Below are 17,803 nucleotides of genomic sequence, written 5' to 3'. Positions count from 1 at the left end.
AAAAGCATTTCCTATACATATCTCCAAAATGAGGATTTATATCCAGAATATGTAAAGAAAATCTATAAATCAAAAATAAAAATGAAGACAATTTAATAGAAGATATATCCAAATAGTCAATAAACAAATGAAAATATGCTCAATTTTACCAAAAAAGATGCAAATTAAAATCAAAATATGGTTTTAATGTCCCACTCACAGTAGCCTCAAAAAAATATTTGGGAATCAATCTAACGAAAGAAGTGAAACATCTCTACAATGAAAACTACAGAACACTAAAGAAAGAAATTGAAGAAGGCCTTAGAAAATGGAAAGTTCTCCCATGTTCTTGGATAGGCAGAATTAATATTGTCAAAATCTCCCTACTACCAAAAGCACTATATAGATTTAATGCAATCACTATTAAAATTCCAATGACGTTCTTCATAGAAATAGGAGTCATGAAATTCATTTGGAAAAATAAGACCCCCATAATAGCCAAAGCAATCCTTAATGAGAAAAGTGACAGGAAGCATCACAACACCAGACCTGAAATTATACTACAAAGCTATAGTAACAAAAATGGCAAGGATTGGCACAAAAACATACATGAAGACCAGTGAAACAGAATAGAAGACACAGAGTCATACCAACATAAATACAGATATCTCAGGGCTGCAATTGTGGTTCAGTGGTAGAGCACTAGCCTAACGTGTTAAGGCACTGGGTTTGATCCTCTGCACTACATAAAAATAGATAAAATAAGGGTATTGTGTCCACCTACAACTAAATTTTTTTTTAAATCCTGAATTGTTAAATATTTTTTTAAAAATACAGATCTCATACTAGACAAAGGTGCCATAAATACACACTAAATAAAAGACACCCTCTTCAACAAATGGTGCGGGGAAAACTGAAAATCCATATGTAATAAAATGAAATTGAACCTCTATCTCTCACCCTGCACAAAACTCCAACTCAAAAGTGGATCAAGGACCTAGGCATCAGACCAGAGACCCTGGGCACACCTATTAGAAGAAAAAGTAGGCCCAAATCTCCACCATGTCAGCTTAGGAACTGACTTCTTCAGTAGAACTCCTAAAGCACCAGAAGTAAAATCAAGAATCAATAAATGGGATGGTATCAAACTAAAAAGCTTCTTCACATCAAAGGAAACAATCAAGAACATGAAAAGAGAGCCACAGAATGGGAGAAAATCTTTACCATCAGCACCTCAGATAGAGAGCATTAATCTCCGGGATATATAAAGAACTCAAAAAAACAGCATCAAAAAAATTAAAATTAAAATAAATAATAAATGGGCAAAGAAACTGAACAGGCACTTTACAGAAGAAGAAATATGAATGGTCACAAAATATATGAAATTATGTTCAACATCTCTAGCAATTAGAGGAATGCAAATCAAAATTACACTGAGATTCCATCTCACCCCAGTCAGAATGGCAATTAACAAGAATACAAGCAACAATAAAGGTTGGCAAGGATATAGGAAAAAGGTTAACTTATGCATTTCTGGTGGGACTGCAAATTGGTGCAACCACTCTGGAAAGCAGTATGGAGATTCCTCAAAAAACTAGATTGACTCAGTTATCTCACTCCTCAGTATATACCCAAAGGGATTAAAATCAGCATAATACAGTTATGTAGCCATTTCAATGTTTATAGCAGCTCAATTTGCAATAGATAAGCTTTGGAAACAACCTAGGTATCCTTCAACAGATGAATGGATAAAGAAAATGTGGTATATACACGATGGACTATTACTCAGCAATAAAGAAGAATGGAATAATGGCATTTGCCAGTAAAATGGGTGGAATTAGAGACTATCATCCTAAGTGAAATAAGGCAGTCCCAAAAAACCAAAGACAAAATGTTCTCTCTCATATGTGGATGCTAACCCACAACAAGGGAGGGTGGAGAGAAAAAGAATAGAAATCCATTGGATTGGACAAGGGGGAATAAAGAGAAGGTGGGTGAGAGGAATAGGAAGGACAGTAGAATTAATCAGGCATAACACTTTCTTATCCTTGCCTTTGGCTTTCTTTTTAATATCTTTATTTTATTTTTATGTGGTGCTGAGGATGGAACCCAGGCGAGTGCGCTACCACTTGAGCCATATCCCAAACCCAAACTTTTTTTTTTTTGTGTGTGTGTGTGTGTGTGATGCTGGGGATTAGAACCCAGGGCCTTGTGCATGCAAGGCAAGCACTCTACCAACTGAGCTATATCCCCAGCCCACATTTGGCTTTTTAAAAAATATTTTTAATTGTAGAGGGACACAATAACTATTTGTGTTTTATATGTGGTGCTGAGGATCACCCCCAGTGCCTCATACATATTAGGCAAGCTACCACTGAGCCACAACCCCAGCCCATCTATCCTTGTATTTGAATACATGACCAGGGTAACTCCGCATCATGTACAACCACAAGAATAGGATCCTTATTAGAATAAGTTATACCTCATATATGTACAATATTCCAAAATATACTGTACTGAAATATATATCTAAAAAGAACAAATAAACATTTTAAAAGCCCTAAAAAATTCTAATCATATTTTTTATAAATTCCTTATATCATGATATCATTTAGAATGCTTACATGTACCAGACACACAACTAAACACCTATGAAACAGGTATCATTAATACTTAGGAAGATCAAATAACTTGCCTAAAGTAACAACTAAAAACAAAGAGCCAAGATTCAGAACCAAGAAAAGTTTGACTTCAAAGCATACTCTTAATACTCTATTCATACTGCTATGGCTATCTTCTGCCCATTAAAATATGTCAAGAACTATGTAATGTTTTTAACAACCAATAATAAAAATTAAATATATATAATATATTATATTAAAATATATCATATAATAAAATAATACATATATATGGATATCTCCTAACTCTTCATCCTCACCACAACTAAGGTGGACATCCATTTCCTAAACGTTGTCTCTAATATATAATTGTTTTCATCATGCCATTCTATTTTCCTAAAATACTCACCTTCTTTATCAACTTCCTCCTGACCCATAAAGGCTGTTGTGACGACTGAATGAGTTAATACATATAAATTACCTAGAATGCTGCCTGGCTATTATTACTACTTGAAAAATGTTAACTGCTATTATTAAAAGCCATGTATAAGGTTTTAAAAAATTGATGAGAAATGATACACCAAAATAGGTCAACCAAAAGTGAATATACCTTGCAATAACATATGTTCAAATACATTCTTTGTTTTCTCTCTTAGAGACAGACCGAAACACATTCAAACATACAAAGTCAAGCACAGATGCACAGTAAAAAGAACACCAGTGTTAGAGACAGACAGTCTTGGTTTAAATTTCAGCTTTGCTATCATGTAAACTTTGGACAAATTATTTAGCTTCTCTCAGCTTCTGGCTTCACATTCATAAGGTAGGGACACTTATGTCTATCTTTTAGGCTTCTTGTAAGAATTAAAGATATTTTCCAAAGAGCCTAGCATGGTGCCCAGAACTCAGTAGTGGAATAAATTTTTTATAGGTGATTACTGAAAGGATAAGTATATGTGAAAATTCAGAAACATCAAATAAAGTCAACTTGAGATACTGAAGCATCCATAAATGTTTGAAAAATTATCATTCTTAGGTTAACTAAGATGAAAACTTTCATTATTATCATCATATACTTTAAAGTTATTAGACAATCTGATAAACAATGTTAATATATCAATTCAAATAACATTTATTTAGTACTCATATTGAAAGTCTAAAACTATGAGGGACATAACAAAAGAGAACATGATCCTTATCTTGAAGGAGTTAACAGGAACCAAACCATATGGTAATATATTATGTATTACATAAAATAAAGGTACTTAACAGAGCTATGCCAGAAATAGAGTAATATGAAAATAAAACAGTAAAAAAGTTTAACAATAAATTCTTCAAAGATTTTTAAATGTTTTACAAATTTAGCACTTACCTTCATATTTAAAATGGTAACATTTTCCAAGCAATAAAACTGGAGAATTTCTACTAAAATATGTCTTTGTTTTCAAAACCCAACCTAAATAGAAGAAGGAAAAAAAGAAGTCAAACTAAGAGTCTAGTGGTATTTTCTTTTAATTTCAAGACATCAATTACCACTTATGAATGTGCATTTATTCCAAGAGCTGCAAAATATTTAGACAATGACCTTAATATACAAGTCATATGTTACTTTCGAATAAAAATATTTTTAACCACATTCCATCCCCTTAAAGAATATGAGAAAAAAATTTTTAATTTACTTTGTCAGATCTTGATGTTATTATGGTACAAAATTCCAAAGATACAAATTCTACTCTGACTTCCCCAACACTAATTTCTAGTCCCCAGGGCAACAATATATATCAATTTCTTGCATTTTCTTTTATCCTAGAAATTAAAAGACTTGAAAGTATTTGCATATTCCCAGGAAATAATTAAGGAAAAAAACACACAGTAGCCAAATGCTACTATGATAAAAGTGGATCCCTGAAGGTTCCTGGGGAAATCTGTTAAAACGTCTTCATTTTGATGAGATGAGAATGTCTGCATGTGGTATATAAAGCTTTCAGACATCTAAATCTTCAACCTTCCAAACCTCAACAAGTTGCAAATTCTAATTCTTCCAATTTGTTTTATTACTAAACTGTCAGCATCAAAAAGGTAGTATCCTGGTCTGGGGATGTACTTCAGTGGCAGAAAGCTTGCCTAAGCATGTGCGAGGCCCTGGGTTCAATCTCCAGTGCAAAAAAAACCAAAAAACAAAACAACAACAACAAAAAAAAACAACCTTGGTAAAAGTTAGTATCCTTTTTGGCTTTTTATAATTCCATTAATAATTCCAAATCTCTTGAGGAAAGAACTTGCCTGCTACATTGCTGAATATTCTTTTTTTATTTTATTTATTTATTCTAATTTGTATATGACAGTAGAATGTATTTCAATTCATTTTACACATATACAGCACAATTTTTCTTGACCCTGGTTATACACAAAGTAGAGTCACACCATTTGAAATTCCTGACTGCTAATGGTAGGCTTAAATGAATCTTCTAAAATACTAGACTGTTTCAATACAAAGAAGCTGTAATTGAAAGTCAAATTGGGTCTACTCTTAGGAAGACAATCAGCCTTTATATTTAACAGACTTGTTATAAAGTAGTGATTTTTATGAGTGCACCCCAAAGTGCTACATAAATAAATTATTTATTTTTATTTTTAAAATATTTATTTAGTTGTAGATGGACAGAATATCTTTATTTTTATTTATTTATTTTTATGTGGTACTGAGGATTGAACCTAGGGCCTAATATGTGAGAGGCAAGCACTCTACCACTGAGCTACAAACCCAGCCTCGAAAAATTTATTTAAAATAAAAATGTCAGTCTCTTAATTTGAAAGTAAAAGAGAATGGGATGTCAAATACACTAAGCTTCACTTGGATTATTACAAGACTCACCAAAATATTTTTTGTGTGATAAGTGTTTCCCTATTCTAACAATTGCAACATATCATAGCCAAATTAAACTCCCTGTGGCTCAGTTCTTATCAGGTAATTCTTCTGTTCAAAAAACATATTCAGCTACTCATTTCTTAATAGATTTATTATGAACTTCTCATTCCTATTAAAGACTTTCCAGAGACAAATTATCTTTATAATCATATTTCCTTCTTTCCTTGCCTCTACTCAAAGTGGGCTTTGCTACAGTAACAGTCCATCTAAATCCTACTCCTTCTTCTGGCTCAAACATGCTCTTCCAACACAATTTTTCCTTTCCCCCTTCTTTAAAGAAGTGAGAAATTGGCATTTATCTATTATATTCCGAGGACCAGACTATGAGTTTTACATATATCATCTTTTAATACTATTCTTAGTATCTTATAAATGATCCTAATCCAAAATAGTAGTAGCTGTCTTTCCCAAAAAGGCAGTATTTTCAAAGAACACCCTAAGAACTTAATAAAAACAAGCTCAAATAAAAGGAAACTACTTAAGGAGAAACTTCTCCCTGTGGTTTATATTTTCTACCTATTTCCCAACCACCCACCAGTCCTTCTTCAAAAAAGGAAAAGTTAGGAATCCGGCCAGAACCTGAAGCACTGCAAAAGTCCACAAGAGAACCGGATTACAGGGCTTTACAATTCAACCATTAATGATGGGGTACATATACTCTCTTACTCTTCTAATTCCTGTGTAGACCCTGGCAGGATCTAACCCCTCATCACAGACTGATGTCCTTTAATATTCCATGTAGTTAGATATATAAAAGGACCCTATTTTTTCTCTCTTTTTCCACAGGCATGTCAGAGATGAATCAGTCTACCATGTCAATGACTAAACCATATGATGTAAGCTGGTTTCCTCTGCCACACTCTTCCACCATGATGTTCTGCCTCACCTCCAAACAGGAGGAATGGAGCCTGCCTTCTATGAACTAAGACCTCTGAAACCATGAGCCCTCAAATAATCTTTTCTTCTCTAAAATTGTCCTGGTCAGATCTTTTAGTCACAACAGCAAAAAAGCTGACTAAAACATTATACAAAGCTATACAGCTACACAAAGACTCTCCTCTTCATGGAGTCTCTCCGTGTGATTTCTCCAGCAGAGAACTGAACTGGTTACTTGACAGTTCAGAACTCCAAAACAGAATAAGTGGAAGTCACCTTTTAATGGCTAGGCCTGGAACTGACACAGCCATCACTTCCATTTCATTCCTACTAACTAATGTCCAACATGAGCCAGACCAAATTCAATCAGAAAAAGTGACAACACAAGATGTGTTTCACTGAGGGTCATCTTTGGAGATCAACTACCACAAAGAGAATCTTACAAAAAGACCTTATTTGTAATATTCAAATTGGTGATTTAAGGCTTTAAAAGCCGTACCCAGGATAAAATATACAGAAATACTAAGCGTGATAATAATATTCTGGAGAATAAGAAACACCCAGAATAATAATTATCAATACTGACCTCAGTATCAATACTAATTTTTTAAAGAGGAACCCAAATTTATAATCATAAAATCATGCAAAAAGGGGGGGGGGCAAAAATGGCTCTTTGAAGAAAATAAAATCCAGTGCATTTTATATCTTATTATTCAGTTCCAATTTCATCACCATGATAATATCAGCCTGACTTTGAATAATCTTAAATTATGTAAACTATATTCAGAAAATAACAAGATTGAAAAACAAGGGAGGTTGGGTTTGAAATCTGTTTTCCAGATTTACCCAGATAGGTGGCCTTGAACAGGTCATTTACTCTCAGCTTTCTAAACTTATATTAAAAAAAAAAAGAGTGTAATGATTTGGATCATCATCTCCAAAGGTTCAAGTGTCAAAGGCTTGGTCCCAAGCTGATACCCTACTGGAAGGTGGTGGAACTGATAGGAAGTTGGGTCATTGGAGATATGCCCTTGAGTGGAATACTTGGACCCCAATCTCTTCTCTCTTTTTGCTTCCTGGATGCTATAAGGTGAATAGCCGCCCCTGCCACATACTCCCCCACCACGATGTTTCTACCTAGCCAGAAGCCAGAAAGCAATGGAACCAGCCGACCCTGGGACTATCTCTGAAACTGTGAGCCAAAATAAATCTTTGCTCTCTTGAAAATGATTCTCAGGCATTTTGTCACAGCAAGAAAAATCTAACACAAAGTATCAGAGAGATGAGATTTAAATGATAAAGGACAAAAACTGTCTATTACAAAGTCCAGCATACAATGAATATTCAATCAACAGAAGTCTTTCCTACACTTCCCCATGCTATACAAACTCTAAGGATGTAAAATACACAAAACATTTTAAAATGAGCTCCAAAAATTAAAATTAAAATAGTATTTCATAACAAAAAGCTACCTAGAACACTTAGTTACCCAAAACAATCTGTTCTTCAGAGATGTGATAACCATAATTTCACAATATGCACTTAAATATCTAAACAAAGAAAGCCACACATTATTAAAACTTTTATATGCATACGTGTGTGACTGGTTAAATAACAACTCCTAAGATACTGCTGAAATGTGTTAATGAATTTCTTTATTATAATTTTCAAACCTTACAAATGAAATCTTCATCATATAACCTACTCATTAAAGATTAAAGGACAAGGGCTAGGGATGTAGCTCAGTTGGTAGAGTGCTTGCCTCACATGCATAAGGCCCCAGCACTACAAAAAAAAAAAAAAAAAGATCAAATGACAAGTCTCAACTTGCAGATAAAATTATTTTCTCTATAAAAAAAACTTAAAGAATACACACACAAAAAAAACTAGTAGTACTTATAAAGAATTTCTTCAAGGTTATAGAATACAAGATCAAATTACAAAAACCAGTTGTATTTCTAAATACCACAGTGAACGATTCAAAATGAAATTAAGAAAACAATTCATTTTACAACAGCATCAAAAAGAAAAGATAGCTCCAACAAAAAGAGTGCAAGACTTGAACACTGAAAACTACAAAACATCACTGAATTTTAAAAGACTTAAACAATTGGAAAGACATTCATGTCCATGGACAGGATGGCTTAATATTGCTAACAGAGCAAAACTCCCCAAATTGATCTACATATTCGATGAAATCCCTATCAAAATCCCAGCTGGCATCTTGTAGAAATTGACAAAATGATCATAAAATTCATATGGGAAGGCAAATAAGCCAGAATAACCAAAAAAATCCTGAAAAGGGAAAAAAAGTGAGAAGACTCACTTTCCAATTTCACACTTTACTACAAAGCTATAGTAATCATTGTGAGCATAATTGCAGCCATTTTCCTTTTCCCCACCTCCATTTTATGAATATTGTTCTTATTCCCATGAAATACAAACTAGCCCGAGATAAAACCTACCAGCCTGGAGATGTGCTGGTCTCTCCCTGTTCTCTCATTAAGAGATAGAAGACAACTTACTGGCCCCTGAGATGGGGACGCACTGGTTTCCATGTTCTCTCCTTAAGAAGATAAAGGGACATGCTGGCTTCCCTATTCCCCCTCTGAGAGATAGGAAAACTGCCTGTCTCTGTTCCCAAGAAATAAACTTGCCTTCCACAAGATAACGGGTTGCTTACCATGTCAGTCAAGACTAAACCTACCCCTAGTATGCGGCCATGGTTCTAGCCTATAAAAGATAAGATTCAAAGGGGGAATTGCTGTTGCTCTCCTTCCTTGCTGCTGCTGTCCCTCTCTTTGTGCAGAGCAGCCTTGTCAGGCTCCTGACAATAAACCTACTTCTTATACCAGGTGTGTGTGTGATCAGTCCTGCACCACTTTTCTTTCAACCATGACAGTCAGGTACTGGTATAAAGACAGATGTAGAGATAAATGATATAGAAATGACAGTCCCTAAAAAAACCCATACATCTATGGTCAGTTGATTGTAGACAAAGATGTCAAGATCATTCAACTGAGAAATAATAGTTGATAATGAGAAATCTAGATAACCATACAAAAGAACAAAATTGGAACTCTACCTCTCACCACATGCAGAAATTAACTAAAAATGGATTTAAAAACCTAAGTGTAAGAGTTAAAACAATAAAATTCTCAGAAGGAAACATGAATATAAATTTTCACGATCTTGATTTAGCAACAATTGATTTATTATGGCATCAAAAGCACAAGCAACCAAAGACAAGAAAAACTGGACTTCAACAAAATTAAAGTTTTGGGCTTCAGTGGACACTATCAAAAAAGTAAAAAGTCAATCCAAGAATGGGAGAAAATATTTGTAAATCATATATTTGCTAAGGGATTTTTATCACTCAATTATAAAATTACAAATAACCCAATTATAAAATGGACAAAGCATTTATCCAAAGAAGACATACAACTAGCCAGGTGGTCATGAAAAGATGTTCATCATTATAAATCATCAGAGAAAGGCAAATAACCCCATAGTGAGATTCCACTTTACATCCACTGCAATAAGATGGACAATAACAAGTGATGGCAAGGATATGGATAAAGTCAACCTCTCAAACCTTGCTGAAGGGAATTTAAAATGGTACAGTCACTAAGGAAAATAGTTTGGCAGTTCCTTCAAAAGTTAAACTTTAGAGTTAATATATGACGCATCAATTCCACTGCTAGGTATATACCCAAGAGAATGAAAAAGATACATTCACACAAAAACCTGTTCACAGCAACACTATTCATAGAAGCCAAAAACAGAAACAACCCAATATACATCAACTGAAAAAAGTTAAGTAAAATCTTTAGCCATACAATAAAACATTAATGAGTTTCATATAAAAAATGAAGTATTAATACATACATATTATATGTATGAACTTTGAAAATATTATTCAAAGTGACAATAGCCAGATACAAAAGGTAACAAGCTATATGATTCCATTTACATGACATATTCAGAACAGTCAAATTCATGGAGTCAGAAAGTACACTTTTTAAATTGATATATTAAAAATATGAACTAGGGCTGAGGGAACAGCTCAGTTGTAGAATGCATTTAGCACATGCAAGGCCCTGAGTTTAATCTCCAACACCACAAAAAATAAATAAAAATTAAAATTGTACACTATAAAAGGGTATATTTTTAGTATGTAAAATACTTTTATTTTTAAAAAATTAATGTTCAAAATTTTCAAAATGCAATATCATGTTGTTGCCAAATTATATCTATACATATATAGCTAGCTGATCACTTCCAGTAGACCAGAAGCCAAATGTCAGTTATGTTTTATCTGTATTTATATTATAAAGGCCTTTTATTGAATTCTGTTATCACTCCTGGTTTTTCAAATTTTTTTTTAGTTGTACATGGACACAATATCTTTATTTTTACTTTAATGTGGTGCTAAAGATCAAACCCAATGTCTCATGCATACAAGGCAAGTGCTTTACCACTGAGCTACAACCTCAGCCCCATCATTCCTGTTTCAAAGATAAATTTAAAGAATTTTGTTATCATTCCTGTTTTTTTTCTTCCTGTAGAAACTAGTTCTGCCTGAGTACTTCTCTATCTTTGAGGGCTTCTTCATCTCAAATTTGTATCTAACCTGAGGTGGATTTCAATAATAACCACATTAGTGGCTCAGGAAACTAAGGCAGGAGGATCATGAGTTCAAAGCCAATCTTGGCAACTTATGGAGGCCCTAAGCAACTCATCGAGACCCTGTCTCTAAATAAAATATTTTTTAAAAGAACTGGGGAAATGGCTCATTGGTAAAAAGTACCCCAGGATTTAATTCCTGGTACCAAAAAAAATATTACCCCTATTGAATTTGTTTGCCAAGAGTAACCAGTTTGAAAATAGTAACTAGAGAGTACATTTGAAGAAAAAATTCAGCAGTATCAGTGTACGAACCTGATACTACTGTATGTTCAGAAGTAAACTTTGGTTAACTTCCTGGTTCAGAGATGAGGCTGCCTGAAACTGAATCTAAAGAAGTGAAGTATTATCACCTGAATAAATTATTTCTGCCATGGGATGTTAAAAAGTACACATCCATGAGGATATCAATAAACTCTAGCAAAATAGGGAGGGAAAAAAGGACCGAACAGTATGTTTGAGTTTCTAAGCAATGTTCATAATGACATTTAGCTCTTTCTTCAGGAAATTCTTATCTACATTCCTTACAAAAATTAAGGAAAAAAGATATATATCTTCAAATACTCCCTTGGATTTATATAATTCATAAGTCATAATACTTACTATATTTCATGTTGTTCCATGCTGATATAAATTTAGTTTTTAGCTTGTCAACTTCATCTGTTCCCGTGGCCTCCATATTCAAATTCTAAGAAAAAGCCATTACTTGGTTGCATTCTTCTGTACAGTTTAATCTTCTGACTTAAAGGAAAAAAGTTAAAGAAAAATAAGTATACATATTATATGGTGCCATTCTGCTAAAGTTACTTAAGTGATTAAATATAATCTGAAGTAAAAGGAGCAAACCAATTTCTCATTTTACAGACAAAAATAGAAAATCAAATTCTCATTTACAGACAAAAATCTTATAAAATATGATATTCCATAAATATTTAACTATATGAAACATTCAATACCAAATATGTAACAATAAAATTATCACACAAAACCAAACACTCATATTGAATATAATAAAAATTACCTTAGTAACATAGCTCAGCTTTTATGCTTATAAGAACACCGAAGATTTATTTTATTTGTTATTAGAGAAGGTGATTTGAAATCTTATAAAATAAAATGTTGACTTCCATTAATATTAAGTTGCTACTTTCAAATAAAGTTTAATTGTTTTGTATTTTAAATTATGATATTTAATTTCTTCCTATTTTAATACCAAATACCGAAGCTTTTTAAAAAATAAAATAGTATGGCTTAAATTTACAAAAGAAAATGTTTTCTTACTTTAAAATAAGAATAAACATAGTTCATAAGTATGTGTTTCATAATGTTGTCTAGGGGGAAAATTGAGTTGTGAGATACAATCTGAATGAGGAACAAATTATAACTGAAAATGCTTGTGTTTATTTGCAATAATTCACAGTGTACTTTTCAAGACATGAATGTTGCACAGAACATTATTACTCTTTTAGGGTTATAAACATCTACTCAAAAATATTGATACATCCATTTTTCTAACAATTGGCATTGTGTTTTATAATATGCATTAAAAGCTACTAATCATAAATTATGTCTAAGACAGGAGAAAACATGACTTACTGGTAGAATTTAAAAACAAATGTGCTTACAATACACAAACTCCAAAAAAGTGGCACAAGATGCAGGAGCAGGAAGGAACACACCAGGTGTTACAGACCGGGTTAAGAATTTTGTTCTTTATCCTAAGAAACTGGTTTCAAACACAAATATTGGAATTGTTTTGTGTTTGTTTTACTCAACAAACAGCAGCATGGAGAATATTGAAAGATGACAGAAGCAGGGATACCTTCAGCTCATCCAGGGGCCTGATGGATCCCAGCTGGTGGTATTCCACCACCAATCCACATAAGAAACAAGGGAACAATGGGAAAATGGGAAAGGATGCAGTTTAGGAAGCAGCAGCTGGACTGTTTCTCCACTGGTCCCACAGAAGCAGTTACAATTTATAGAAATGAAAATCAGGTGATATACGTATTTATACAGGTTTAGTTAGGCTGTGCTTATTAGCCAGAGAATATATCAGTAGCACCTGTTTTCATTCTTAACAAGGCAGTTGGTTACATTGATTTGGGGCTAAAACAAGATGTCTGAGCTGAAAATCTTAATTTGCAAACTGCTGATGTATAAACAAGAATTAGAGCTATAAATACATTTCTCAAGGACTTTGTCTAGTTCATGTTTACAACCCCAGCACTTAGCAAATTCCTGGTATTTAATGAGAATATTTAAGGCTCTTCATGAAGTAACTCTATCCATACTTCACTTAGCTTCCTCTTGCCAATCCCTAACATGTATTGTATGCTGAAGCCATTTTTTAAATTAAGCTTCTTGAACTTTTGATATGCTGTTTGCTATCTCTGCAAGTACTGTTCCTTCTACCTGGAATACCTTCCTGGTCACCCTCACTATTTGATCACCTTACATTTATTAAATGAATCACTGATGGGTTGGAGTTTTGTGCGGTTCAGTGGTAAAAGCACTTGCCTAGCATGTGTGAGGCACTGGGTTCATTTCTTAGCACCACACATAAATAAATAAATAAATAAATGTCCATCAACAACTAAAAAATATATTTTAAAAAATGAATCAGTGAACTGATAAATTAATGAAATATAGATATATTGTCACCAGAATTAGAATGAGTTCTAACTTACAATTAAAATAAAAGAAAATTTCCCTCAAAGAAACTGTCCACATATTTAGCAAAATATATAAAAGCAAAGAGAAGCAATTATAAAATGTGTGCATTACATAAAGTGCATCCACATGATGGATTACATAGCCTTTAAAAATGTCTCCAAAGAGTTTGTGAAAGTGGAGAAACACTGTCAGACCACACAGGCAGGGGTGGGATAGATGGCAGGTTCAAAAAAGTTCATCAAAATGTTAACAGTTTCTCTGTGTGGTTACTTTTATATCATCATTGTCCATATTTTCCAAATCTTATGTAAAGAAAATGTATTAGTTTTAGAATTTAGAAGATTATATTTTTTAAAGTCACCAACCTTGAATCCTCTAAATCCAAATATTTTAATTAAGAAAAGGTGCACACGTGTATTTTTTTTCCTAAGTCAGAAAGAGAGTAGGCCACAGGAAAGACTGGTTTCACCAATTCCTAACACTATTCTGGATGGTCCTTAGCAGGAATAAAGAAGTCAAAATGCACTGATTCTGACTCTCTAATTAAATAGTTTATCAAAGTCTTCTTTCCAACTACAAATATTTGGCACACTAACCAAAGTCTCAAGTGTAAGGATATTGTATTTCATCAATAGTGCTGCTGTGACACTTCCAGAATGGTGCCATGTAAAACCAATGAGCTCACCCCTAAATCCACTGTAGCTGTACTACTCATGACCTCCCTTGAAATTTCTCTAGCTTGGCCACTATGATGCCATAATCTTCCCACTATTTTTTTTTTTAAGTTGTTGATGGACCTTTATTTATATGTAGTTCTGAGAATCGAACCCAGTATCTCACACATATGAGGCAAGTGCTCTACCACTGAACTACAACCTCAGCCTCCATCTGACAATTCCTGTTAGGCTTCTTCATTAACTTCTATTCTCCATTTCTAAATGCATTATATTTACTTACATCTGCTACTAAACAGAGTTTTGGGCAGAACCCAAGACGACAGTTCCTAAAGACTGTCCAATAGTTCTACCCTATTTGCTTTCCTTTTTCATCAGTATTTCCACTCATATTTCTTTGGCTGTGGTCAATCTTTCCTTGAGCTCTTTGACTACAGACCTAATTCCAAAATCCACTTCTCTGCTAGTTTTACACTCGTATGTTTCAGGAATGCATCAAGTTGAACACGTCAAAATAAGTAAGCAAATTCATAAGCTTCCTTGTAAAACCAGCTTCTTGTCTTATTCAGTTTCTGTAAATAGCATCAACTTCCCAACAGACTCAGATGGGGTCATCTCATACTCCTTGCATTCTCTTAACCCTTTACATCCTCTTTACATCCAACTCCTCCTTTTATTTTTTAAAATTTACAATGTCTGTAAAATCTGTTCATTTTCTCTACCACTCCTTAAATACCTTATTATTTCTTAGTCATTTCTGTCTAAATGACCTCCTCATTTTATTGTTGTCCCTCTACACTACCATCCAATCGCCCTAAAGCATGCCTCTTTCACTGATTCCCTTTCGAATACAGAATAAAGTCTAAATCCCTGGTATTTAAATATAATACTTGCTTACTCAATAATTCTAGTGCAGTTAGTATTCTATATATAACTATATATATAGTATTCTATATATAACCCAGACTTAGCTTTGTGAGATATTGCTGGGACACAGACTCCCCTACCCAAATATTAAAAAAAAAAAAAAAAAAAGTCAAGATGCCCTAAAAGGGGTTGGAGGAAATGAAGATGGTGAGTAATCAGGCATTTTGCATAGGGAAAGCCTGCATCTTAGATAATGACTCCTAAATAAACAAATAAGCAAAGTAAGATGCTATGATACATAAATTAATGAGACAAGTGTGCTAACCTCAATGAATTTAGAGTGGAATAAACTGCTGAATTATTCTTTTATTATTATTTTTAATTGAAACTCCTGCTACTTAGATTAATGACTCAGAATATCTTTATCCCCAAATGTGAAACATTTGAAATGTTTCTGAAACATATCCTTCAGTATTCCATAAGAATACTTTTATTGTCATTGCTATATTGAGTAATTAAGAATAACAAAATTATCAGCATAGGATCAAACTAAAAATAATCTGTTACTATTTTAACAATTAAATATAGTTATTTTTCATATGACTAATATTGAGTTACATTATTTTCTAAAAATTGAAGCCCATTTTATTTCCATAACAAAAATTTAAATGACAATTTCTAAAACTCTTTAATTTCTGAGCAATTAGAGGTTATTTTAAAAAGTGATCCCTAGGGGCTAGGGATGTGGCTCAAATGATAGCGTGCTTACCTAACATGTGTGAGGCACTGGGTTCGATTCTCAGCACCACATAAAAACAAAATAAAGATATTGTAAGAAAGAAAGAAAGAAAGGAAGGAAGGAAGGAAGGAAGGAAGGAAGAAAGGAAGGAAGGAAGGAGGAAGGAAGGAAGGAAGGAAGGAAGGAAAGAAAGAAATTGTGTCCACCTAAAACTAAAAAAATAAATATTTTTTTTTAAAAAAGTGATCCCTAGAACCATGTTGGAAAGTATTAGAAACTGAGAAACTTTATAAAGGAATAAACAAAAATGCCTAATCGGAAGATTTGTCTTACTTCATACTAAAACTCATTAAAAAACTACAGTAATCAAACCTTAATACTATTTAAATTTATTATTCCTATTAGCACAGGATGACACCAAATAAAACATAATAGGGAATACAGAAATAAACCCAAGCACATTTGAGAATTTAAGACCTGACATGGAAGATATTTCACATTAGTGATAAAAGATGAACAACACTACAATAATAGGCTAGCCAGTTTAAAAATAAAGCTCGGTGACTACCTCACACATTATGAATTCTAAATTAAAAATTTAAATACAAATGCAAACACAGGGAATATATGCGCATACTTCAAGGAAATAACAGATTAAAAATTTTTAAACAACCTTGGAAGAGCAAAGGCAGTTCTAAGCACAGTATACAAAACCAGAAATCAGAAAGGAAAATGCAATTACTAGAAATGAAAACTTCTGTACAGCATAAACAAGGTTGAGTTACAATCCATCAAGGTTGAGTTACAATCCATCACAGAGGAAAAAAAATTTGATACTCATTGAATATTCAAAATTTTAAAGTCATTAATGTACCAATTATCCATAAAGTCAAAAATGGAAACGGCTATGAAATAAAACCTCTATTCTGACTTTCTTCTTTGTTGTTTTCTTTATTATTTAAATGTTATATTCTCTTTTAAAATAACAAAACTATTAAAAAATAAATTGCTCAAATGAAAAAATTAATACCCAAAATGATAAATGACCACTTAACAAAATAAACAAATTGCTCGACTAAACAATTTATAGTCAATTTATAGTTGGGATTGGGGTTGTGGCTCAATGGTACAGTGCTTGCCTAGGATGTGGGGGGGGGCCCTGGGTTTGATTCTCAACACCACATATGAATAAATAAAATAATGTCCATTGACAACTAAAAAAACATTTAAAAAATTTATAGTTAAGGCATTCTATTACAAAATTTCTGAACAGTCCATAAGACTGTTTTATTTTTCCTTTTAAGATAACTCTATTTTTATAGTTCTCAAAGATATCAGATTCAGCTATTTAGTTGAGTGGAAACTTAACTTCCTTATTTAATTCCCCAAGGCAGCTTTAGCTAAATAAAATCACTTACAGAATATTATTTGTTGACTCACAATTTCACTTTAAATTACATGTGGCAAGATTTAGAAAAAGGAAAAAGAATGAATTATTCATAGAATACGGTTGTGGCTCAGTGGTAGAGTGCTTGCTGAGCTTGTATGAGGCTTGGGTTCTATCCTCAACACAATAACAAAAAAAATAAATAAATAAAATGAAGATATTACATCTATCTACAAATATAATTTTTTTTAAAAAAAATGAATAATTCAGTCCATTCAGTCTATGAAACATTTTCTGTATATTTGTGTGAGATAAGCCAAGAAAAAAAACAAATATTTATAATTTAACTGCAAATGAGAAAAAAAAATA

The 17,803-nt window shown here is 32.9% G+C and overlaps 1 protein-coding gene across 7 annotated transcripts in view; it reads right to left on the bottom strand.

Annotated features, from left to right (window-relative positions):
* Atg4c (autophagy related 4C cysteine peptidase) overlaps positions 1-17,803 on the bottom strand; it is a 93,580-nt gene that overhangs the window by 56,055 nt on the left and 19,722 nt on the right. For all 7 annotated transcript variants that reach the window (XM_026408742.2, XM_026408739.2, XM_026408743.2 and 4 more), the window contains 2 exons: positions 11,695-11,832; positions 3,973-4,056 (listed from right to left, as the gene is read on the bottom strand). In XM_026408742.2, coding sequence (XP_026264527.1) covers positions 3,973-4,056; positions 11,695-11,770 — 160 coding nt within the window. In that variant the 5' untranslated portion in view covers positions 11,771-11,832. The remainder of the gene's footprint in view (positions 1-3,972; positions 4,057-11,694; positions 11,833-17,803) is intronic.

Source organism: Urocitellus parryii, chromosome 11 (assembly GCF_045843805.1).
Source record: "Urocitellus parryii isolate mUroPar1 chromosome 11, mUroPar1.hap1, whole genome shotgun sequence".
NCBI lineage: Eukaryota > Metazoa > Chordata > Mammalia > Rodentia > Sciuridae > Urocitellus > Urocitellus parryii.
The sequence above is the reverse complement of the archived record's forward strand: the minus strand, read 5'-3'. Positions and strand labels throughout refer to the sequence as shown.